The sequence below is a fragment of the Euwallacea similis genome, chromosome 17, assembly GCF_039881205.1.
Source record: "Euwallacea similis isolate ESF13 chromosome 17, ESF131.1, whole genome shotgun sequence".
In the NCBI taxonomy this organism is placed as follows: Eukaryota; Metazoa; Arthropoda; class Insecta; order Coleoptera; family Curculionidae; genus Euwallacea; species Euwallacea similis.
This window is the reverse complement of record NC_089625.1, coordinates 177780-205228: the sequence shown is the minus strand read 5'-3', so window position 1 is coordinate 205228 and position 27449 is coordinate 177780. Positions and strand designations below refer to the sequence as shown.

The following is a 27449-nucleotide window of genomic DNA, read 5'->3' as shown; positions in this document are numbered from 1 at the left end:
TTTTATAAGCCCACTTTTTAATGTAGTTTACATTTTTAAAAATGTAAGTTTATGTCAAATTTTGAAAATGACCAATCACTTTTAAAAAAAGTGATGTATTTTATCACATTTGCAGAATAATTATCTATAACTTTTGTATTTACACATTTTTGATACCGTGGATGATAAAGAAACTACAGACGATTTAGTTTTTTCGTAAATATCTAGTAAGCCATGACTTTTTTTGAAACTTCTAATGTGGCTTTAAACTCAGCTCACAAAACTGCAAACCTTTTCCCATTTAACTGATTCTTTATCTGTTTTAGTTTCGAAGATCTTTCACTGTGCATAAAAAATACTCACCCTATAAACGTAACTTAATATACTAAATTTTGTGGGTTGAGGCGTTTTTGCACCCAACATCTCAATTATCACTGTCCTAGGAGATTTATTACCCTATTAGTCTGTTAAGCTTTGCTGGTGCTTGACTTAATGTTTTACTACTGCTAGATCGGCACTATTTCTAGCCTTATGATCTACTGGTTTTCACTGATCTTCAAGGTTTTTTCAGGGAAATCCTTACGTCCACTAGCACAGTTTATTGTTCCGACTGTCGGTAGTAGACCGCCCAACGTTCTTAAAGTGTCCCGAACTTGCTTGCTTTGGTTTTGGATATGACTAACGATTCCTGATTACCTAGTCGTATATTGTAGCCCTGTGGATGGCAATAACTATTTCTGAAAGCTTGATAAAATTACTTCCCACATCTAAAAGTTTCGGTTAAGAACATTGTCAAATTGTAAATATTTAATTAATTAATTTGATTTTTGAAAATTGAGAAATAAAACGAGTATAATTTTGACTCCTATTTGTTAAGAAAGTTTATAGTTGATTATTGTTTGGAGTACGTGGGATTTTGGGTGCGTTTCTACACCCAGAAAATATGAAATTATCAAACTACTGAGCAAGCAGTGTTATAAAAAAAAGAACTGGAGAAACTCTGATACTGTCGTTTGAGAAAGTAGCAAGATACAAATAAATGAGACTAACATACATATGAACCCTTTATATTTTTACAATCTTAGAAATAGTTATGAAATACATATATATACAATTTCAATGTGAAAATCACTATCAAAAGGAAGCCCCGAAATAACAAGTTCTGACTTCAATTGGTTTCATTAAATAGAAAGGAGAAATTGGAGAAAGCAGTATTACAAGTGTTGCGGTATATAGCAATGGGGAAATTGTATGGCCCATGCAGAATTTAAATAGATTTAACAATTTGGTTGACATCTCTGTGTTCCTCACTTTTTCCGCGAGTTGCGCGGTAGACGTCACGTTCTTTATCCGGATATTTCGAGGGCAAAATCGGCGAATGGATGTTCGCTTTAGCATGATATCTGAAAGAAAATGCTATCATGATTACCGTGCATAATCCTATGAATAGTGAAGAATAATTTGGAAATTGTAGGCAATTCGAAGATTGTAACAGTTTTTAAGTAGTTTTTCTACCCTAATTTGTAGGAGTGAATTAATTTGTATCATTTATTGAATACAGATGAAGGTTTAGACGAAAAAAAAATTTTTGGGCATCAATAAAATTTGAATAATAAAACGATTTATCGTTTAAAATGTTGTGAAATAAATACAGTATGGGTCATACAGTTATGAATAACATGGCTTTCAGATAAAAAAACATGTCTTATTCATACGTGAACGATGTCGCGCGCAAAGTGTTAAAAGTGAAATGTGGGTTATGTAAAGAACATAAAAAACCCATAGGGAGTCATTTGGCTGTTCCTGACAAATTTACCCCTACAGTAACATCGAGATTAATATTCGGCTGGATTTAGAAAAGAAATCTTATGTTTAGTGTTAATTTTAGTATTAGTAGTGTAAAATTAACTTCATGTGTTGAAGTTCGCTTTAAATTTACTAGACATTCAAAATGTTCTTAGAGATAATATTAAAGACAAATCTTCTACTAATTACGCATTTGTAAGTCAACGGTACAGTAACTGTTTTTAACTTAGACTTATCTCATATATATTCAATCAAAAGAATACGGGATCACAATGATTAAACAAGCAATGTGCAAGCAGTGAAAGAAAGTTTCAAAAAGCCATATGTCCCGTAGAATATTGAAGAATATAACATTATCTTACCGTATGCCCGCTATATCGACTTCAAAGTGTCCGCTGGTTATAAACTCGTGGGTAACTTTCTGTTTTTCCCCCTTCTGATCAATATTTTCAACAAATCCTAGACATACCTGTAAAAATAGCGAAACATTATTAGTAGTCAAAATAAAGATGAATTTGAAATAATTAATTTAGAAGGTTTAAAATAGATCAGGGATCATTGTAATGTTTCGGCAATAGTAATTGCAAGCTATAAACAATTATAATTTCTTGAAAAATGATTGAATTTGTTAGTTACAAGATCAAAATGTGATCGTCAGCAACAAGTTAGAAGAAACGAGTGTATTTTTGTGTACAATGGACAAGAAATATTTATTCCATCTTATTATAAATCTTTATATGGATTTGTTCCAGTTGCAAAGAACTAATCCAAGTCGTGCGTTAAATTCATGTAGGTATACGGTGGCTGTTTACTTAAAATGGCATCTATTGTATGTAAAAGCTTTGATGTTTTATTCAAATTGTCGAAACCTGTGAAAAGCTAATTACAGAAACACTGTCATTTTCCTTATTTTAATAATTTTTATATTTTAATATCATTTCAAATATCACAATTTTACATGAAAAGTTCGATTTAATGAGAAGAAAGATGTTAACAGAAGCCAGAAAAAATGAAGCACCCGATATTGTAAGTGAAACATGAATATGTCGGAATAGTGTTGGACACTTTTTCCATGTTTGAGGAAAGGTATTTTTTAATAGCCAAAGAATGAAAAGACAGATTAGCGAATTCACTACCTCACGACCGCTCTTCTGCCCATCAATCTACAATATTAACTGCCTGTTCTTTGTCCCTGTTGTCTTAACTTTCCCAGTTCTGGTGAATCTTTCAGAACCGTGAGAAGAGTACCTGCTAGTCCCTATTACAAAGGGGCCAACAGTTTAATGTTACCCAAATAATTAGAACACATGGTCACTTAGGAGTGTCGTGATATTAGTGACCTCGCTCGACAATGCTTTTTCTTAAGAAGGCTCTGTCAGCCTGTCCCTCATCTTATTGTCTCTTCTAATGTCACATTTACAAAACTTAGAACTAATAAATTTCCGACAAATACATATTTAACTTTCGTGGTTATAATTTTCAGGTTAGTTCAAGTCAGTGTTTTAGAGTCTTAGTCTTTTCCAGATTTTACTATTTTAATACGATAAGCTGCCATTTAATCTAATACAATTTAATTTTCACTTTTACGTAAATTTATTAGAAGTGGTTCATCAATATTAGGGAGTGACTGTTATCAATTAACCAACAGCTGGAACGAGGGTAGCCATATGAAACACCTCCGCAATTAACAGACGCTTTGATTGATGGTTAGATACTTTTGACTGTAAGTTACTTCATATACAATTTTAACATCATACTAAAGAACTTACCGTTAGGATAAATCTCATACCTGTTTCTTAAATGTAAATCCGTAACCAGTGGTAGTGCAAATTCCCACTTGTTCTCCATTCCGGTAAATGGGTTCCCCACCCCAGGGCCATAAGTCTGTTTCGAAATCATGATCCTCTAAAAGCAGTTGGATATACATTCGTTTAACTCCTTCTTCACGTTGCTTCAATAAGGCGTCTCTTCCGATGAAATCGACTTTTTTCTAAGTTAAATTATGACATTAAAACGAAATTCGAATAGTTCAAAGTAACTAATACAGTGCGTCTTAAAAGTATGGAAAAGTTCATTTATCGTATTAATCTTTGGAATAATATTGAGGAAATGAGGTAAAAAGAGCAATGAACATTCTGAAACTATCATCGACGTTGCTATGGGACGTGCTTCTGAGACATTTTTGTCAGCCCTTACTGAGAAGTAGATCTAATGAATATGAAGTGATAAAATTACAAAATGAAAACTTGGAAGCGAATCTGTAATAACTAATAAAATAGAGAGAGGTTGTTTCATTTAACGAGCGAGAGAAGCGAGTGATGTCAGATTTGTGATATTTCGATTAAGTTCTTATGTCTTTTTTTCTAGCACTGGGTTCTGCACATACATCAAAAATGTTTAAACTTTGTCAATATAATTTTTTTTGTAAAACTAATATTTACTAAAACATTTATTGAGTGAAACATAAACCACCACCCTATATATGCTGAGCTATGATAAATTCCGCTCTCGACATAGGATTTTGAAAACTATTAGATATAAAGCCCCTTACAGTGTAGTAAAAAGGTATAATATTATTCTCATAAAAGCACAATTTTGCGTCTATTTAACCGACTTTGTATCTCCAATGTTTTTTGAGATCCCTATAGTGAGAGTCGAATTTGGGATATTCTATACATTAACCAATAGTTATACTAAAATTATACAGAATACAGATTGAAACAGCCTTAAAAAACGCAACTTACATCGAATTTAACTCGCCACACTCTTCCACACTCGAGTGGGGTTGTTGTAGTATCTAAGTCTTGTCCCCAAAAGGCATAAAACTTTTCAACTCGCAGCGCTCGGGTGGCGTAGTAACCTGCATGTGTTATATCGTATTTTTCGCCAGCGTTTATTAAACTGGAGTAAACGTGAAGGGCAAACTAAAAATGTACAAGGTTTTAGTAAATAAGTGCGAAGTATTTTTAAGGGGGATTGTTGAGGTTTTTTAAGCAAAAAAGTTCATATAAATCCAGGTCCGAAAACGCTTAGTTTCCAAGATACAGAGTGTTAAAGTTCTTATACGGCCATGCCGCATACAATTAATGGAACATTTGAAAAAAATCGTTGGCGTACCTTTTTTTTCTTAAAAATATGTCATGGCATGGCCGTATAAGAACTTTAACACTCTGTATCTTGGAAACTAAGCGTTTTCGGACCTGGGCTTATATGAGCTTTTTTGCTTAAAAAACCTCAGCAATCACCCATAAAAATATTTCGCATTTATTTACTAACATATTCTATATGAAAAATCCACATAAAAATTAGCTTTATGCGAGGTGTTATTAAGAAATATAATATATTAATTAATATCACTTGAATCAGTATTTGCAACTATTTTAAAACTTTTTCTGCTATGAAATTTGGGAATTGGCAAGGCGATGAAATTTTCATAGATTTAAATGTAAAATGCAAAAATTAAAAATAATGTACTGGATGAACTATTTAAAATAAAACGTTTGGTCGCATTTTCCTCTACGTATTCAAATGAGTTAACATTTAATGGCTCTTAAAAAGAAAGTTGGCAGATTGCGTATTGAACAAGTAATTTAAGAGTAGTTTTCATTTGGAATACACGCCACTAGTGTGGAATTGAAAACATTTCCCTTATATCAAAATACGTTCTTTCTATATCTACTGATATCTACAAATTGAATTTCATTAAAATACCTTAATAAGTTTCGCAGAAATAAAAAAAAATTAAATTCAGCATCTTCATAACCATGTTGCCAAGAAAGTATTGTAGTTTTAAATCATCGCTTAGCTAATAAAGGAGTTCAGTATGTGTGCGGTATCTTACAGTAAAAACAAAAAAATTAATGAACTGTCTGATGAAGACAACTACTAAATTTCAATATGTATTTATATTGCACCACTCACCTCATTTGGGATATACATCACGTATCCTAATTCTCCAGTATGCGTGAGGTTCATGGTGCGAATACCGTTTGCCAACCCGATATCCAACATTTTAAATGTAAAAAATGGAAAATTCTTAGGGTCCAGATCAGTGTCTGTCAACTCTGACAGCAAAGTTCTTGTAAAGGGCCCCATTATGCATAGTGCCGTAAACATACTGGTCACATCAGATATGGCCACGCTAGGAGGAAGGTGCTTTTGTAGCCACACTTTGCATCTGGTTTGTTGAATTGTAGGGGAAATCATCATGTAACTAAATGAAAACATTTAATGCATTTCAAAATAAAATCTAAATAAAAAATAGAAAATTAAAGGGTTGGCTAAATTCGATGTCATTTTTTTATTCAATTTGTATGTTTTATATTTCTCTTAATTTCTGAGTCACCTTTCACTTCAATGTCACCAGTTTTTTTCATTTGTAATAAAGAGTGTGTCATGGTTATTTATATAATAAGTACGTGATGTAAGATATCATGAGAGAAATCAATTTATAGCCAAGCGAGTTCATAAATGGATTAATGGATGAGTCGAATAAAACCTCATTACGTATGTGTTACATACAGGGTGTCCCAATGAAAACGAAACAAAGTAATTTTAGGATGTTTGCCGGTTGAAAATGAAAAATCGCTGAAACACATAAAGTTAGTTAAGAAAGGGGAAACATTTTGCGCATATTTTCTAATCACCGTGTTCAACTCTTACGCAGAGGTGATATCAACCCTAAAAATTTTAAATGGAATGACCCATTGAGTAATACTTCTTTTTAAAAGTCTTTATAGTCTCTTTTCAAAACATTTCAGTTCTTTAACTTAGTCAAAGATTTTGCGAAATATTGAAACTTAAACTGGCATTTTGTTTACTTAAAAAATGGAACAAACACTTAAGGAATTCAACAATAATCAATCGGAATTTCAATGTCTGAAGGGTTTCGATGTATTAAAGTTACTTGTAATATTTTGATATAGCGTGCTCACATATTTAGCAATTCAACTGCAGAAAGAGTTCAAATAATTGAATTTTTCTTTATTAATAACAATTGCACTAAAAGAACTGGACAGCTGTTTAATGACGATCGCCCAGAAAAACAAATGAACAAAAAGTACGTATTGAATTAGTCGCTAAATTTAGAGAATCTGAAAATGTTCTAAATAGAAAACGAGAAGTTCAACATGGTGCCATTGTCAACAATGAAACGATGCAAATTGCAGTTTTGGATTAGATTCATGTTGCACCAACAACAAGTGTTAGACAATTAGCAGCAGCTACAAGAATAAGTCGTAATAAGGGTCAGAGGATACTGAAGCGTCACAAGTTTCACCCTTACAAACTTTACTTGGCATAGAAATTAAACGACGATGATTTTGACAGACGTATACAATTTTTTGAAAGTCTGAGTGAAATACTTGCCTTCAATAAGCATATTATTTTTAACATCTGCTTTTTTGATACTGTTGTGTCTGTACTTTTTTCTCAACAGAAGAGTAAATCGTCATAATTGTCGCTATTGATCTGATGCCAATTCTAGAGAATTTCGTGAAGTCCATACACAATATTTTCAAAAATTGAATGTTTGGACTGAAATCTTTGGCTACTCTTTGGTTGATTCATTCTTTTTACCGGAAAATTTGAACGACGATATTTATCTTGATCTGCTGGAAAAGGCCATTAATCCTAGACTTCCAAAAATAATTGAACAAAGTGAACAATATGACCAAAATCTTCTCGTTCTTCAACAAGACTGTGCTCTACCACACTACGCTGTACGTGTTCGAGAATATCTTAATGAGATGTTTCCTGATCTCTGGATTGGAAGAAGGGGACTCTTTATGAAATGGCCAGCCCGCTCTCCGGATTTGTTACCTTTGAATTTTTTTTATGAAGACATTTAAAATTAAAAATGTACACTACTTCACTAGAGTCAGTAAAGGTCCTACGCCAAAATATTGTGAATAAATGCCGCCAGATAACACTTGAAGTGTTGCGACATGTCCGACAACGTTTTGAACAAAATCTCTATTTTTGCATGTAAGCAGGTGGTGCTCACTTTAAACCTTCATTATATTAGGTAATTATTTTGAAAATATTCGTATTTCAGATTTTTAATCATAGTGTTATTAATTTATTTTCTTTAAGGTACAATTAAACGATTGTTTCGACCAGATGAAAATAATGAGACATGTGGACATTTCGGTAATTTTTTGCAGATGGAGCTTCGATTGATTAATGTTGAATCCTTAAGTGTTTGTTCCATTTTTGAAGTAAACAAAATTCCAGTTTAAGTTGCAATATTTCGCAAAATATTTGGCCAAGCTAACAAAACTAAAGAGTTTTGAAAACAGACTATAAAGACTTCTAAAAAGAGATACCACTCGATGAGTCATTCCAGTTAAAATGTTTAAGATTGATATCACCTCTGCGTAGGGGTTGAACACGGTGATTAGAAAATATGTACAAAATGTTTTCCCAATTCCAAATCAACGTTACATATTTTAAGTCACTACTAAATTGCCTCCGAAACAGCTCAATCATCTATTTCTTCTTAACTTTAACACGGGCATCGCAGGATTGGCCCCAAACACAAATAAATTGGAATTCCAAAACAGCGAGAGGAGTTGATGTGTATGTGAGACCTACAGTGGGCAGACTGTAGCCGCATCGGAATGGGCAATTCGAGGGCCAGTGAGTTATGGTTTTTTCTCAAAATTCTGGGAAAAACTCAGTTAATTTGGGAAAACTTGCACTTCCTATACAAAATGGTGAAGGAAATTTATTCACTTACACCATTGTAAACTGAGAATTAGTAAGGGAAAAAAGACTTAAATTGAATAAATCCAAGAAGGGGTTGGAGCTGAAAACAGCGATGACTAGTTCAAAAAGTTATTAAGTGAGTTTCGTAAAATTCCGGAGGAACTTAGGTGGACCTAAAATAACTTACTTTTTTCCGGGAGCAACTGACGAGTGGAGTTTTTAATATCGCTTGGCCGTCCCCTCCACGGAGAAATAGCGGGAAAAGACAGGCCAAAATAAAGTTACTCCAAGTTTTTTTTCAAAGATGGAGTGAACTGGAAAAACTACTGAGAGGGCCAAGGCATTATCAAGTTAAATGAGAAAATGAGATTTCACGAAGGGGGTGCAATATCCCGATCGGGGATGTATAAGAAAAGATTCTAGGCTCTGAAGGGATAGAAAAACTCGCAAAAAATCTATCTAAAGGACACCACGTCGAGAAATAAAAAAATAACAACATGGAAAACTACGCCTTCATTGCTGTTTATCCACGGAGCAGTTTCGGGTCAACGCAGAATACAAGTGGAATCCTGAGGTTTTTTAGTGGATAGGCGCAGTAGGCGAATCCTACAATATCCAGCCGCCAGAACAATAGGCTGGATGTCTTTTGAAGATTTTTCCTCGATAAAAAAAGCTTAATCACCCTGTTTTCATCGTCACCAGTCGATATTCAGTCACTGTCAATTTCATAGTAAACACATTTGTTACCTGCTTTATAGTACTTTATAGTAGCAGTTTATAGTCATCAAACAGTATCACAAAGACATTTTTATGATCAAATCGGACATTAAAGTATTTTGAAACGTTTTTTAATTTTATCATCATCAACTTTTTAGTTTAAATAAAGAAATTTCATTCAGCATTCGCGAATCCATACAAACCTTTCGCTCATTCATGGTATTTTCAACTCCACAGAACATACTATTTTCTATCTCTATTTCATATTAATTGTTGTCCTTTTTCTCTAACCTTTTTTCTATAACGCTTTGATAATTCTGGAAAATTCAGTCTGTCGAATTCTGTTATTACGTAAACATACAGATTTTTTTAAAGATTTTGTGGCTAGGCATTATTATCTACAAATGAGCAACAAACAAGTGATTCGAATTAGAACCTATACTGTAAAAAGAAAGTAAATAATTTTCAAACTTACTGGTTTTCGGATAATCTTGCCAATGAGCAATCATTTTCATACCCTCCTCGTTTATTCTGCATCCCTGTGTGAATTATACTGCCGATGGGCACGTCTACGTCATTTGAACACACATACTGGAGCGCATCAACGACTTCATTTCCTTTAGACTAAAATGAAAAACATTTATATTGTATGGAACTGTGATGTAAGTTGCTCATTACAGGTATTAATCGTTTTAAAGCATGATATCACCAGTCTTGCAGAATAATTCAAAAAGTTCAAACATTGTTTTAATAATGCTTAACATACGAGAGGACTCAAATTTGACGTATAGGGCGTCTCATTATATTTAAAATTTCACTTATAGACTATATCTACTATTAGGAATAGAAAAAATGTTAAATGCAAAGGTTTTACGGTTTTCTTTAACTCGTCCAAATGTGTAAAAAATTTTATAAATCGCAATTGTAAGATAACAGTCTTCTGTCATTACCATTCATTCCCGTCCTATATATGTATACATTTACATTTTATAATAAAAGCTAAGAGGGTTATAACAAATTTTACTGTTTTCGTTTGTTTCACATAAAAAGTAGTAACCTTCACGAACACCGCATCGCGTACATTCACTAATAAGTGCGATATCCAGCAAAAAAATTAAAAATAGGATTAATTTGATTTTGGTTTATCCGGTATGTCAATTGGAATATAAATTGTACAGGTTTTTCAAGTGGGTTACTTTTTTCTACAAAGAATAAATTCCATTTAAAATTATATAATAGGTTTTGAGAGGGTTATATTAGATATATTTAATAATTTAGCTGCAAACGGCTGTATACTTACCCACAGATCAACTTTAGTGAACGAAGAATAATCGCTGATACCAACTCCTTCTCGACAAGCAGCATATTCCCTGGCAACAAAATCAAACCAAGGCGGCTTTCCGAAAGTGTTGGTGTACGCTATTCTGTAAGGCACGGACCAATCAAAATCCTCGTGATCTACAAAAATGCATATTCTATAAATAAACGAAAATACGCTAAGTAGACTTAAAGTCAGCAAAAGTATATTTATTCAATGCTGGACGGAGACAAAATAGTCATGAAATCTAGTAATAATCGGAAATATCATTTTAGACGGAATAAAGGTAAACAGTTTACTAAAATACTAAAGAATGTACTTAAACTTATTTCTTGTTTGAGTGATGAAATAATTTCCTTATGTTAATTACAATTTAACAATTCTTGCCTCTCATCTGATCGGGATCAAACCAAGAAGGTCTCTCGTAACCCATAACTTGTCCAAACACCGCTCCTGCTTCCCTCAATTTCGGATATACTGGAGACATCCTTAAATTCCTGCCTGTCTGGAATTCGGAAGAAGGATATGTTAATCCGTAGTGCAAGCCCGGTACTATAATTATTTAATAGAAGATTTCCGGAATTATTTAATTGATAGGTGTAGTCAATTTGCCTACCTTCTTTAACCCTGTCGCGTAAAAATTTTCGGTTGTTATGAAGCCCCAAAAAGCGGGACACTTCCAACTCGTACATATCAAAATCAGTCTCTCCATTTACGATTAGTTCAGCAGTGGCTTTGCCCACGCCACCTGCCGCCGAAATGCCTACTGTCTTCATTCCTGCAGCTACAAGATAATTGCGAATCTGTTGAAGATCAGTAATACAAATACATTAAATTTATATTGAATGTGTCGAATCAAATTAAAAACCAATTAATTTTTTTTTAACAATGAATAGAAGCTTGTACAAAAATAATTATTTCATAAAGCCGAAAAGTAGCAAATTTACTACAACAGCGGTATTTTCGTTTTTGATATCGCTTATGAAGTATCCTAAAGCAGCAAATTTACTTTTTCTCCAATTGAAAAAACAAGTAATTGAGTGAAGAAGGAACAATAACACAAAACATCAAGCTACAAATTGTCAATTTTAATGAGTAGGCAGTAAGAGGGTTACTTTTCTGTTTAGGCATTAAAAGTGACATTTTACAGCCAATTTTGTGTTATTAAAAGACTCATTTTTGGTCAATCGGAGAAAAAATACAGAAAATAAGAATACCGACCTCAGGAGCTTCTCCTACAATCCATTTGCAATCTGGACTGAATGCTTCGGGGCCATTACAAAGCCGATCCAGAACTGCGTTTCCTAAACTTGGGACGCGATGTAGAAGTTGCTCAAGCAACACGTGAAAATGGTCCCAGTCTTCGGGGAGTAGTCGCTCTTTAGGACTAGCTAAGATAAAAAAGAACGATATCAAAATTCCATATTTAAAAAGTATCCTATTTAAGAGTGGCGATATCTTGCTGTAACTAGGGAAATTTTCAAAAATGTCTTTATTAAAATTTGATTATTTGCAGGACGCGACCACTAACGCATGTTTGCGCTAGTGCTAACAATCTGACTATGAATTCAGCTTTTAGTTTAGTACAGTAGAAACTATTTAGCTACTCTATATAGTTCTTACTGAACTAAATGACCTTAATTCTTAATAAAATATTTTAAATGTCCTAAATTCAAACCACATTGTGAAACAGGTTTTATTGGAGCCTTATTTTAAACAAAAAAAATTGGCTTTTTTGAAAATTGTTAGAGATAGGTATAGGGACTATTATGCAGGAATTATCAAAAAGAATGAGTAAATATAAAAATGAAATAATACATAGGGTGTCCCGTTTAATATTTTGAAGTAGCGAAGCCACTAATTTTTTTATACAGATTTATTGACGCTATACGGCACGGAATATTGTGGCTAAAGTACGAGGCTTTCAAAAAATTTTACTTTTGGGCTATATGGGGATCTATTATGGCTACTTTTTAAAATTATTTTCATATTATACAGAGTGTCCCAAAAGCCCTAAAAGTATCAAAGTTGTGTTTTTTTTAATGGAACCCTCTGTATATTATTGCATGTTTGGATTCTCTGATCAAAATAAGTGTTTGTTTTAATAAGGTTTACTATACCTAAAACTTAAGGATTTTTAAATAATTTGAATTTTATCAAAATTTGACCTAATTTTCATGTTTTAAACACTTAAGAACTATTTAAGTTATGCCAGTGTAATTTACAATGTAGTGTAACAATAGATCATATTTTATATCCCAATCATGATAAACTTGCCATTTTGTACAGGATGTACAAAAATTAAAACTAATCAAATAAGAACTTTAAGTGGCTATAACTTGATTAATTTAAATACAACGCTATATTTTTTAACTTACCAGGGTATGTAATTTTTAATTACCTATCGAATGGTATTAGGGTGTTCATAGCTAAGTTTTCGCGTTTTTACAGATTACGCTAAATAATTGTTCTTAGCGCCATTTGGTATTCTTTAGTTCAAAGTTCCAATGTATAATATCTAGTTTGTATATGATAGTGTATTGATCTAGTAATATATGATATTTCAATGTCAGATAATTTCTTTAATCTGTCAGTTTAGTCTGCGAAGTTTGTTTTTCGTTTTTGCTAGAATGGTATTATTTTTCGTAATTTTGGACGCTTAGATCGTTTGTTATTTGAAATATTGTTGTGGTGTTACATAGTCAAAATGAAAATTTACCCAAAAGAAGAGCGTATTGACATGATTTTTATTCTTGGAGAATGTCATAAGAATTGTTTATTGGCCTCTCGAGTTTATGCTCAAAGGTTTCCCGAAAGAAAACATCCTAAGCCAGCCGTTTTTGAAAGATTATTGCACCAGTTTCAAGAGACAGGAAGTGTCAATTACAAGAAACCCATTACAAGGAAGTCTGTCACTGAAGATGACGAAAATGTTTATATGGTAGTTGGTTCAGTTATCGAAAATCCTAATATTAGTCAAAATTTGATATCCGAAGTTACGAACATTAGTCAAGCAAGTGTTTTAAGAATTCTTAAAAAACATAGTTTTTATCCTTATAAAATCCAGCTTTGCCAAGAACTTTATGGATATGATTTTGACAACCGAACTGAATTTTGCATGTGGGTGTTAGGTAAAGTGGCAGAAAATGAAAATTTTTTTGATGAAGTTCTATTTAGTGATGAATGTACGTTCCATAACAATGGTCTTGTAAATAGACACAACTTTCATTACTATGCTGATTCGAATCCTTATGAATACAGAGTCATGAGAAATCAGAATAGGTGGTCCGTTAATGTGTGGGGTGGAATACTGGGCCCATATTTAATTAGACCGTATTTTTTTTAAGGACCTTTAAATGGTGTGATGTTTCTAAATTTCTTTTTACACCAACTTCCAGTATTATTAGAAAAAATTCCTTTAACTATTAGAACCACCATGTGGCTTTAATTGTATGAAGCTCCGCATAATTATCATCACGAGGTTCGGCAATTTTTAAATACCAACTTTAAAAAAGGTGGATTGGAAGAAATGGATTTCAAAATTGGCCCCCCAGATCCCCGGATTTAACTCCACTAGATTTCTTTTTGTGCGGATACATAAAAGGAATTGTCTACAATACGCTTCCGACAACTTCACAACATATGAAAACACATATAAGAAGCGCGTTTGAAACTGTTACTCCGCAAATGCTTTCCAGAGTTAATAGTGGTTTTAAAAAAAGAATTTGTAAGTGCCTAGAAATGGACGGTAGACATTTCGAACATCTATTATAAATATTTTGTTTCTGTTTTATGTTATAGTTGATATGTGATTTAGAACTTTGAATTAAATAACACCAAATGGCGCTAAGAACAATTATTTAGCGTAATCTGTAAAAACGCGAAAACTTAGCTATGAACACCCTAATACCATTCGATAGGTAATTAAAAATTACATATCCTGGTAAGTTAAAAAATATAGCGTTGTATTTAAATTAATCAAGTTATAGCCACTTAAAGTTTTTATTTGATTAGTTTTAATTTTTGTACATCCTGTACAAAATGGCAAGTTTATCATGATTGGGATATAAAATATGATCTATTGTTACACTACATTGTAAATTACACTGGCATAACTTAAATAGTTCTTAAGTGTTTAAAACATGAAAATTAGGTCAAATTTTGATAAAATTCAAATTATTTAAAAATCCTTAAGTTTTAGGTATAGTAAACCTTATTAAAACAAACACTTATTTTGATCAGAGAATCCAAACATGCAATAATATACAGAGGGTTCCATTAAAAAAAACACAACTTTGATACTTTTAGGGCTTTTGGGACACCCTGTATAATATGAAAATAATTTTAAAAAGTAGCCATAATAGATCCCCATATAGCCCAAAAGTAAAACTTTTTGAAAGCCTCGTGTTTTAGCCACAATATTCCGCGCCGTATAGCGTGAATAACCCTGTATAATTGGCAACGTCGCATTGCTAAAAATATTTTATACAGGGTGTCCCGAAAATCAATGTTAAAAATGGTATCACGAGATTATTTGGGTCAAAACATTAAGATTTAGATGAAAAGTTATTTGAAGAAAGTTTCTCGTTTAGATGCTATTGGCAGTCAAAGTTCTTGAAAAAAAAACATACTTTTTGCTATATCTCGAGAATGCTTCAATGGATTTTAATGAATCTCATTGTGTATTTATTCATTAGTACAGGGATTATTTTCATGTAACGTTCATGTCTTTTCGCAATGTGAAAGTGGTAAATTCTTAGCCATCTTCGTACAAAAATTATCAGAAGTTTTTGTTAGGCAGCTACATCGTATCGGTTTTTTTTCTGATGATACATTAGCCCTTTCTCTAACTTTTCTATCTCTTGGAAATTTGTCGTACGGTTAACATTTCACGTCGAAAAAAATTATTTTCTTTTCTCATGCAGAACACCAACTTGCCATTCCTTGGATAATTATCGATACTTGTCGATGTGAACGCTGACGTCACTTATGGAAAATGTCATAAATATTAATAAAAATTTTTTGACGTTTCTTTTGAGTTGTTTCTTGTAAGTATAATAATGGCCTTTTCTAATGAAGAAATGACTGATATGGTTAAAATTATGGGTTTTTACGAAGATAATTTAACATCTAGTGTTTCAGTTTATGCGGCGTGCTTTCCAAATAATCGGAAACCCGATCGCCGAACGTTTGCGCGAGTGGCAAGGTTAATGTAAGATAAGTAATTAGTAAAAATTCATTTTAAGACCTTTTGAATTTGTAAAGGTCTATGCGAGTCCCGTAAACATTGAAAATGAATTACGTCATCGGATTATTCACGAATTTACCACCTTGAAGAATAATCCAGAGGTATTAAGAAGGGTCCAATTTAATTTCCGACGAAGAGTCCAATTATGCATTCAAGAAAATGAGGGTCACTTTGAACATCTGCTATGATTTTGTTAATTATTGAATTTTTCATATTTATCGTTTTTTATAGTTCATTTAAATTGTTTTTTTATGAGTTCACTCTCTTGATTAATTTTTATGATATTTTCCATAAGTGACGTCAGCGTTCACATCGACAAGTGTCGATAATTATCGAAGGAATGGCAAGTTGGTGTTCTGCATGAGAAAAGAAAATAATTTTTTTCGACGTGAAATGTTAACCGTACGACAAATTTCCAAGAGATAGAAAAGTTAGAGAAAGGGCTAATATATCATCAGAAAAAAAACCGATACGATGCAGCTGCCTAACAAAAAGTTCTGATAATTTTTGTACGAAGATGGCTAAGAATTTACCACTTTCACATTGCGAAAAGACATGAATGTTACATGAAAATAATCCCTGTACTAATGAATAAATGCACAATGGGATCCATTAAAATCCATTGAAGCATTCTCGAGGTATAGCAAAAAGTATGTTTTTTTTTCAAGAACTTTGACCGCCAATAGCATCTAAACGAGAAACTTTCTTCAAATAATTTTTGACCTACATCTTAATGTTGTAACCCAAATAATCCCATGATACCATTTTTGACATTGATTTTCGGGACACCCTGTATATAGGATGTTTCCTAAGTATTCTAAAATATTTCACAGGGTGATTGCCCAGCTCAAAACATAAAAAAAATCATATGATCATAGGTCCGCAAATACTTCGTCTCCAAGATATAGGATGTTAAAAATTAATATTTGTTTTCCGTACTATGTATCAGTTTGGAGAAAAAAGAATCAATAATATTTTTAAATTTTGCGAGTTAACATTTTAACGTTTCTAAAAATAAATAAATATTTCAATAAATAATGTGGTTGACTATCACTAAACAAGTGATTTCAGTTTTCCCAGTTACCATAAATGTGGATTAAGAATTAAACTCTGAATTTCAATTGAAGTATTTTGCTTAACAGAATAATTTCTTGTTTAATTTGCAATTATGACGACCTTTACAAATGAACAAATGACTCAGATGCATTTTTGTTATAGACTTGCAAATGGAAATTTCTTACAGGCAAGGCGCCTGTATGCTGAACGATACCCAGAAAAACATTTGTCATGTTCAGATACTTTCACACAACTTCATTGCTGTTTACAAGAGACTGATTCATTTGTGAGAAATAAAAATATTGCTGGTAAACCACATCCAGTTAGGACTCCTGAATTGGAAGAAAATGTTCTTCACGCTGTAGAAAACGCACCAAGTACTAGCACTAAAAGAATTGTTAACGACGTTCATGTTAGTCCGAAAACAGTTTGGATCATCCTAAAGGAAAATCTGCTATATCCTTACCTTGTCCAACGTGTTCATGCTCTTTTACCTCACGATTGCCCTCTTCACTCAGATTGGTCTCAGGCTTTGGCGAATTGGCTTTTTGAGAGAAACGTAAACATTCCAAATTTTTTAACCAAAACTTTGTTCACGGATAAAGCAAATTTTTTTCAACATGGTATTACAAACTTTCAGAACTATCATATTTGGGCACAGGAAAATCCTCATTCAGAAGCAAGTCATATCAGAAGTAAAACACCAGGTAACATTTTCAGTCAATTTATGGGCTGGAATTATTAGGGAGCAGTTGATTGGACTATATTTTCTTCCACATTGACTGAATGGTGACTCCTATTACCAATTTCTTAGAAATATCTTACCTGAACTTCTAGAAGATGTGTCACTGAAAATAAAGCTCTGTTTCTGGTTTATACATGATGGAGCGTCTCTTCATTTTTCCTTACAGATTCAAGAGCACCTAGACAATACATTTCCAAATCGCTGGGTTGGACCAAGAGGTCCTCAGCCTTGGCCACTGCGATCACCGGACTTAAATCCTTTGGATTTCTATTTTTGGGAGCACCTGAAGCAGCTAGTATACACTACTCCAATTTCCACCGAAAATAAGTTACGAAATTGGATATTACAAGCTTTCAACAATATCCGTGATAACCTCGGTATAAGGATACCGGGATTATCACCCGTCCAAGGGGACGTGTACAGGAATCTCTTAGGCGACAAGCTGAATCATGTGTAATAATTAATGGAAGTCATTTTCAGCAATTTCTTTAGTACAATTAAATTATTTTATTATTTCATATTCTTTCCTTCTCATAATGTTGCATTTTTTTACTAATACAGCAATATTATTTATTCTTTTTTTTCTAAACCGATACATAATATGGAAAACAAATATTAATTTTTAACGTCCTGTATCTTGGAGACAAAACGTTTGCAGACCTATGATCACATAAACTTTTTTTTAGGTTTTGAGCTGGGCAATCACCCCGTGAATTATTTTAGGATACTTAGGAAACACCCTATATACAGGGTGTAATATAAGTGATGACTTTAATTTTAAGGAGTGATTCCTTGTCATATTTTAAGCAAAAATGTTCATATAAACATATGTCCTAACGTGCATCACTTTCGAGATACAGGGTGTTAAAGTTGAAAAAATGTATGTCATACGCGACACTTTAGGAATTTTCGAACGAGTGCGACAGTCGATGAGAAGAAGACTAGATGCTTGTATTAACAGTCGCGGTTCTCATTTTGAGCATTTGATTTAAATAAAGCTATTTTGACCCTCCGAAAATGTGCATGCATCATCAACTTTAAATGCATTTTTCTCATAAATCGTTGCTCGTAGCGACTTCAATAAAGTGTACCTTTTTTAAGCAGAAAAGATGAGAGAATCGATTTTTCTATTCCAAAATGGCACACAGGGTAGCACAAAAAAGTTGCAACGATTTCAGGGGGTTGAAATCGTTGCTGGTGGCGCCCTCTAGAAAATACAGCTAAATCGACTATAAATTTGAATTTTTTATCCCAATAAACCCCTGTATACGAAATTTCATGAAATTATTTCGAAGCAGTCGAAAACTATTAAAGAAAACGCAATTTATTTTTTCAACTTTAACACCCTGTATCTCGAAAGTGATACACGTTAGGACATATGTTTATATGAACATTTTTGCTTAAAATATGACAAGGAATCACTCCTTAAAATTAAAGTCATCACTTATGTTACACCCTGTAGATAGAGCAAAACTGATTACCTATATTTGCAAATTTTCAGAAAGATTATTTGTTGCGTTTTCCATAAACATTTAATCTACAAACTGCTGTGAATCACCCTGTATATATTGTACAATGATGAGAAAATGACATCTTAACCTGCTATATAGCGTTGTTCTGCCTAAAAAATTTGGACCGGAAGGAATTTGATGGAAGGCTGGCAATTGTGTGAACGAGCTTTGTCCGGTAATTAAAAAAATAACAAAATTAACATTCATCAGATATACATAAGTATATGTATACATACATATATGTATATAAGGCATCCAAATATGCAAATCAACAACTTAATAAATTCGACACTTTTTTACTACGTAGTAAATACGACCAACGTACCAGCACGTGTAGCGCAAAGCAGAATGAACTGGTAATGCCACAATATCTTTCCCAATAGTTGAACTTACCCATTTTCAAACAAAATTAAACCCATTTGCTTACCTGGTATTCGGCCATCCTCAAAAGCTGGCTTTGCCACAGGTTCAAACCCTCCAGCCAATAATCTTCCATTGTTTTCTCGAAAATATACATAGCCATCCTGATCTCTTACAACTGAAATTGATAATGATTATCCAAAATGTTAATTATTTTTTTTAGGTATCCAAACATTAGTGTAATTAATTTTAACAGAGTATTTTAATTCAAATTTCAATTTCGTGTCTGAAGTGGGTGAACCCTGCAAATAAAAAAAAGAAACACTGACTTTAGAAAAAGAAACACTCTATAGATTTACCGAATAATTTGCAAGTCGTCTACATATGAGATAATGTGTAATAATGTGTAATGTGAAATACTTAAGAGTCAAGAGCTACAACAAACGAACTTAAAAAGTTAAAGTTTAACATCCTGCGTTTTAGTAACAAAGCGTTATGGTCATTTGGATTTCCTACTACACCTATCTTTTGAGGCGGATTCCTCTGTTAAAATCTTTTACTCTAATTAAAGGATAACCTGTATGAGTTCTAAAATAAAATAAGCATTTAATCCTACTAATTTTGAATACTCCTTTGCTAGATATTTTCTGTCTCAGAGCTTTTCCAGTCGTTGATATACTTGGAGCGAAGATTATTGGATGTCATTAAATGTTAGCACTAAAAAATTTATTGGGTATATAATCGTATATATTGAAATCAATGAAAATAAGAGCTCTCCTTTTAGGATATAATGTACAAGGTGATCCATTAGGAAACACTGTTAATTAATAATTAATATTTATTTTTTATACATATAAACTATATCCGACGTAAAGCCATTGATTCACAGATGGTAGCAGACAAACTAAAAAACTATATGCTAAAACTTACCTGGGGTCATAGGGTCCAGTCCTGGAATTGGCTTAGTATGAAGATAATAGTGTTCTACAGCATGCAAGGGCACCTTAACGTAAGGTTCCGACAATTGACCGATTCCTCTAGCCCAGAATCCTGCACAATTAACGAAATATTCGCAATTTATAGGCCCTAAACTAGTATCCACGGAAGAAATCTTTCCGCCCGTTTGAGTAACTTTTGTAAGAGAGCAGTTTTCCACTACTTGCACTCCTAAAATAAAAAAACAAACAGCTAAAACTCATGTGAATTTGATATCGTAATAAGTCTACATTTTTACACATAACATCATCATCCATCATTAACATATGTAATTTTATTGACATATTTGCAATAGTTTCTGGCAAATATGAAGTTTCATTTCTTTACTAATTATGCTTATTATTTACCCATTTTTTTTGCCTCGCCGACTAATGCCATACAAGTCTCGTAGGGATCAGCTACTCCGTCTCCAGGAATCCACAAACCCCCATAGAGATCGTCAATATTCAAAAGTGAACATTTTTCTTTACATTGAGAAGGGGTTAAAAGTTCACAATCTAATTTCCAGGCTCTAGAAAATTTAGATTTAACGGATATTATTATTAGAAACATCAATATTTGTCAGAATTTGTAAAGTAAAGATTGACTTATTTCTAGGTATATTATACCTAGTTTTAATTTAGAAAAAATGTTTTTTATACCACAAATAGAAGGCGCTGCAACATGTATAGTGGTCTTTGACACATACATAATATATGGTTACTATAGGAACAATATTGGAAATTTCTATTGTTAATTTTTTTTCATTTTTATTGTTTGATATATTTTGTCATCCTAAAGGGTAAATAAATTATAACATTGAATATTGATGCATTTGTAATGAACACATATTATGTAATATGCATGTATAAGAGCTTTTAAAGCTCTTGCTCCTTACCTAGTTAAGGTTCATTCGTAGTAATTACCTTTTATTAAAAAATATTATTAATACCCTTACTTTCATGCACAGCCGGAATTAAGTCTCAGGAATGCTACTTACACGGATTGGGCTTTCAATCTCCTAAAATTAACAAGTCGATCGCGTGTTCTAGCTAAATTTAAGCTACCACATTGTTTCCATCCTGTGGATAATCCTGCGGCTTCTAATTGTTTGTACAATTCAATACTTGACTTGGTGAGTGTTACTTGTGACGTACTTGGCTTAAAAGCACCTATAAGTCCTGAGGAATGCCACGTGGTTCCCCCTCCTGCTCTAAATAAAAAAAATAAATCAAATTAACAAACACACTTTTTTTCCATATCCGATAGAACGTTTTAATTGGTGCACAAAAAATTTTTTTTTTATAAAAAAGGATTAATATTTTAAATACTGTTCTGATCTGCAATAACATTTTTGGAAAACATATGAGTAACTATACCCATAGCTTTAACACTCTGTAATTCAAAAACAAAAGATTTTCAAAACTATGTTTAGCCTTTCCAGATAAAAACTAACCAGACAAAGAAAACATAATTTAAATCTTTTAACAGATTTTACGTTTTGTACTGATTAAGGTTGTTCTCGATCAGGTTATTAGCACCATCATTCTAATCAAGAATTCTAAACTCTCAGTCTCTGTAGAGAAAAATGCAACAAACCCCATGATATATCTTTATATAGTATTTTAAGCATAATCTTTCCTTACCTAAGAGACCCAATAGATTTGTAAAAAAACTATTAATTATTTGTGGCCAATCCAAAATCCGACAATGATCCAGATCATCGCAGCAACAATTCAAAAAAAAAAACAAACTTAAAAGGTTGTCTAAAATTCTGAAATTGACTTATTAGGGAAATTATTTCACATGCATTTTTGGCATTATCAAATTCTAGGGAGATTTTGAAAGCGAACTAACATTTATAATGCCATCATGGCCCTGAATTTATTTTTAAAATTTTTTATAGTAATTTCTTAGAATGGAATGTCTTTCATAAAATCTAACATACGAAATTAATATCGTCATAATGGGTTTTTAATAATTACTAAAACGGCAAAATTCGACAACCATCAAAGAAACCATGCACGAGGGCTGTTAAAACCCTGACGGATATCTCTTGATAGTACAAATAACATATTATAATAATTATTTAATTGATAAGTATTCCTGTTCATTACCAACCTGTTTTGTTCAACAAGAACTGTTTGGGGACCCCATCCTAATTTGGCTAAATGATACGCAACAGATGCCCCCATAATTCCTCCTCCACATATAACAACTTTGGCTTGACTAGGTGGAGGAATCACATTTTCAGTTTTGGTATTGCTTTGGTCAGATGAACTAGAAAGTGCTCTAAAAAGACGAGAAAAAACAAAAAATATAGATAATAATTATATAGATATTATACTTAGATTATACACTGGATGACATTAAAAACTATTTTATCTATCACACAAGGTAAATATAAGTTTCCCACTAAATAAATCATGATATAACCACTATTAACTCCTAACTAAAAACCACTCTCATATTCTCCCCAGACCGAAACTGAACTTTGACCTAAGTGAAAAACTCCAAGCACAGCGTAAATTAACAATTCTATATGAAAAATTAAGAAATATATATATAGGTGTTTTGAGAGAATATCTAATCGTCTTTAGTAACAGGTTATTTCTATGTACTGTGGCCATTACTATCCTCTACTTTCAGTTCTATTTTCCTGCCTCATCCTAGGCTTAATTACGCATTAGTATATCTGGGTTTAGGTCTAGGTTTTTATTAGGTTAAAATAAATAAATTTTGAGTCCTTCTTGATGTTTCTGTGAGAATACTTCATTGGATATATTTCAACCAGTATGGAATACTTTACATAAATAATATTCAAGTATATTTTTGAACGTTATTCAAAAAATTAAGGTTGAAAATAATATAGTATACTATTCTTGATGGGAATTTTCGTTAATTTCACTATATTTTCATTATTTGGACACCACTCATTTTAAGCTGTATAGTCCTATGGCAATAATGAAATATTTCTCAACGTCATATAGCAAAATAGAAATAATCCTGATTTTCGATCCACGTAATTGCATCATTCTGCGTGCTTTTATTATCTACTACCTAATTATAATTTACTCCGTACTTCAAACGAATGAATATACTATTCTAAAATGAATTTCGTAATACCTCACAAATGTACTAGATATCTGTTAAATTTTGGAACCTCATTCATTCGCCAAAGAGCACTCCCCATTAAGATAGTCAAAATGCCCTTTGATCTAAATTGAAAACCTAACTGAATGGGCATATAAGTACATAAGTTATAATCCTTCAATCAGTTATGCAAAATACCCTTATACCCACCCCCTACACCAAAAGACTTTTAAACCGCCATCTTTTCAATTATGATTATTAACTTGAAAACTGGTTTTTCGAAAATCTAAAAAAATCACACATATATAGAAAACCCTCGCGCATTCGTCACATTTTTTTAGTTTTTTTTCCTGTTAATTTTCCCTAAAAACGATTTTTTAAATCTCAAAAATGGAACAATTTTTTTTCAGAATGAGCAGCAGGTCCAGCATTTTCTTCTAATTATGGGCATTTTTATGGCAAATCTAAGTGTATATAAAATGTGTTACTTTTTAGGCTACGCCATATTGAAAAATGCAAAAAACTCAATTTTTTGGTATTTTTTCAATACCGAATTAAACATTTCGTTTTTCTTTGGGAATTTGATTAATTTTTTTTAATCCAATAGTATTTATTTATAGCAATTTATTTGCTGTTTCTCGATGTAAATGAAATGGTTTTTTACTATTTAGAAAGATAGTTTTAATATCACTACAAAATATACAGGGTGATTCACGTAACTGTTTCATTAGAAACTTTTGTACTTGTAACAAATCTAAATTTTTCATATTTGGGAGTTAAACTAATATAGATACACTCTACTTTTTAAAAATATTTTGAAGGTCGTATCAGTTCCGGTTACACCGGAAGTTGAGGTCAACTTCCTTATTTCAAATAGAACACCCAGTATATTTTTGCATTTTTGGAATCTAGTGATTAAGCTGATTAAATTCTTATTAGATATTTCTATACCTAAACCTAACCGTTTTAAAGATATTTTGGTTTTAAAAAAAAATCTATTTAAAACACCATTTCTATAAAATTTCAAATTCTCAGCTATTATTGAAATTGGCTTTACGAAAATTTGCTGACATGTTAACTAGGTATGGTAGATTAGGTTAATGTGAAAAGTTTTTATAAATATCATACAGGGTATCCAAAAAAACACGTCATATTTAAAGAACTTTGGTGGCAAAAAAGTCGCTTATTTTAAATGGAACGCCCCATATATTTTTATATGTCTAGAATCTAAATTTAATTCTGAATTGATTACTATTAAGCATCCCTATACCTAAAATTAACGCTTTTGCTCTAATTTGCGATTTTTTAACATTGTACGATAATAATTGTACAATATTAATTGTACATACAGGGCTGCTTCCTGTAACATGCGTTAAACTGCAGAGCGAACTTATTAAATTGATAATTATATTAACGCATTTTACAGGAAGCAGCCATGGTCTTTTCAAAGCCAACTAAGATACTTAGAATTATTAGTGTACAATATTAAAAAATAGCAAATTAGAGCAAAAGCGTTAATTTTAGGTATAGAGATGCTTAATAATAATCGATTCAGAATTAAATTTAGATTCTAGACATATGAAAATATATGGGGTGTTCCATTTGAAATAAGCGACTTTTTTGCCACCAAAGTTCTTTAAATATGACGTGTTTTTTTGGATACCCTGTATGATATTTATAAAAACTTTTCACATTAACCTAATCTACCATACCTAGTTAACATGTCAGTAAATTTTCGTAAAGCCAGCTTCAATAATAGCTGAGAATTTAAAATTTTATAGAAATGGTGTTTTGAAAAGATTTTTCTTTTAAACCAAAATATCTTTAAAACGGTTAGGTTTAGGTATAGGAGTACCTAATAAGAATTTAATCAGCTTAATCACTAGATTCCAAAAATGCAAAAATATATTGGGTGTTCCATTTGAAATAAGGAAGTTGACCTCAACTTCCGGCATAACCGGAAGTGATATGACCTTCAAAATATTTTAAAAACGTAGAGGGTATCTATATTAGTTTAACCCCCAAATATGAAAAATTTAGATTTGTTACAAGTACAAAAGTTTCTAATGAAACAGTTACGTGAATCACCCTGTATAGAATTGAAAAAAATTTCTATTCACAAATAGATCTATAAAAATACATTAAATGCCCAAAAAAGCCGGAATGCTTAATTCGGTATTGAAAAAAATACCAACAAATTAAATTTTTTGCATGTTTTAATATGACGCAGCCCATTAAGTGATACATTTTATATATACTAAAATTTGCCATAAAAATGCTCATCGTTAGAAGAAAAAACTGGACCTGCAGCCCATTCGGAAAAAAGTTATTTGATTTTGAAATTTAAAAAAAAACGTTTTTAGGTTTGAATTAGTAGGAAAAAAACGAACAAATGTGGCGAATGCGCAAGGGTTTTTATACGTGTGATTTTTTCAGATTTTTTAAAAAACAGTTTTCAAGTTAAAAATTATAATTGAGAAGATGGCTGTTTAAGGTTTTTCTTGATCTAGGGGTGGGGGTAAGGGTATTTTGCATAACTGATTGAAGGGTTATAACTTATGTACTTATATGTCCATTCAGTTAGGTTTTCAATTTAGATCAAAGGGCATTTTGCCTATCTTAATGGGGAGTACTTTTTGGGCACTGTCACTTTCCATTATTATAGAGAGAAAAATGATGTGCTTGCTATAGCAAGTCAAGGTATTTTAACATTTGAGTGATGACATGTTAAATATGTACCACAATAATTAAGTGAATCATTATTGTATTCCAAAGCAAAAGCCTAGTATAAATCTGAATTTGGAAATATATTTAGCAATATATTTCAACTATACATTGAATATTTCAGCAATATTAAATAATATATGGCAACTTGTAAATCCATCTAAACTTGCAATGCTTCTGATTCAATTTTCATGGTTTTCAGCTTCATGGCCTCTTCTAATTGGAAACATTTTTAACATAGTGGCATTCCCACTATTGTTCTGAGTTCCAAAAACATGGGTCTGTGAGTCTCAAAGGCTCAGGAGAATATATGTATGTTTCAATGTAAGACTGAACAAGGGCAAGAACTTTGGGAGGCCTAGGCTTTATAGAGCACAGAGGTCTATTGCTTCTTTGCCATGCCACTGTTTCAACATTACTAATACATTTTTTAAATTAGATCTAGATGATGCATTATCTTGATTATAAAACTCATCCTACCACTGTGATATATGAATCATGAAGCTTATTCCTTGGAAAACGAAATGTTGCTAAATAATAGAAAAAGTGAGCTAGTAATCTCATTCCATGTCAGAGACCTTACATAATTTTAAAATGAGACAGGTTGGATATATTACTATAGCACTTCAAAGCAAACAAAAGTAATATAACTTATATGATTTGACCAAGAACTAAATTAATTCCAGGTTTGTGAAGCATATAAAACATTTAAATACAATAGGTGGCCCCCACACGGGTATATATTAAATACATGAGAGAGAGTGAGAAGGAACAGTGAGATGGGATACTATAACCCATGCCACCCCTGAAGAGTTAATTGAGCATGTAATCTATTTATTGTTAAAGTTTAGCATCAAATTTACAATACTATATCCTATTCAGACTCATTTGTACCTGACATCTTTTGAGCTTACAAAAATGTTTATATTTTATATTTCCTGGTATGTTGGTTTGTTCATTATCATGAGAATCTGCTGTTACTATGTGGGCACAATAAATAGAAATCAAATATAATAGACTAGAAGGTAAATTAAAGATAATTTAAAGTTGCTATGTTACCTTTTAAAATATACTCTTATTTGAAGAGCATATTGGCTGTTGGGTGTATATCGCTGCATTGTTAAAACGATTTTCAATGGTGTTTGTAAGTATTGTTATTGCCCATCAACATTACTACCCGATATTTACAACAAATTAAATAAAACCAAA

General features: G+C 32.1%; 1 protein-coding gene across 1 annotated transcript; it reads right to left on the bottom strand.

Annotated features, from left to right (window-relative positions):
* Nucleotides 1–1094: 1094 nt before the first annotated feature.
* Nucleotides 1095–27449, bottom strand: LOC136414455 (pyruvate dehydrogenase phosphatase regulatory subunit, mitochondrial). The gene is made up of 16 exons (XM_066398477.1): nt 27300–27449; nt 22545–22715; nt 21424–21636; nt 20792–20955; nt 20379–20615; nt 19516–19626; nt 11750–11919; nt 11145–11331; nt 10916–11080; nt 10511–10668; nt 9686–9834; nt 5707–5998; nt 4530–4709; nt 3575–3775; nt 2148–2254; nt 1095–1382 (listed from the first exon to the last, which is right to left on the bottom strand). The coding sequence occupies exons 1-16, from the start codon at nt 27356–27358 to the stop codon at nt 1247–1249; spliced, it is 2700 nt and encodes an 899-aa protein (XP_066254574.1). The 5' UTR covers nt 27359–27449; the 3' UTR covers nt 1095–1246.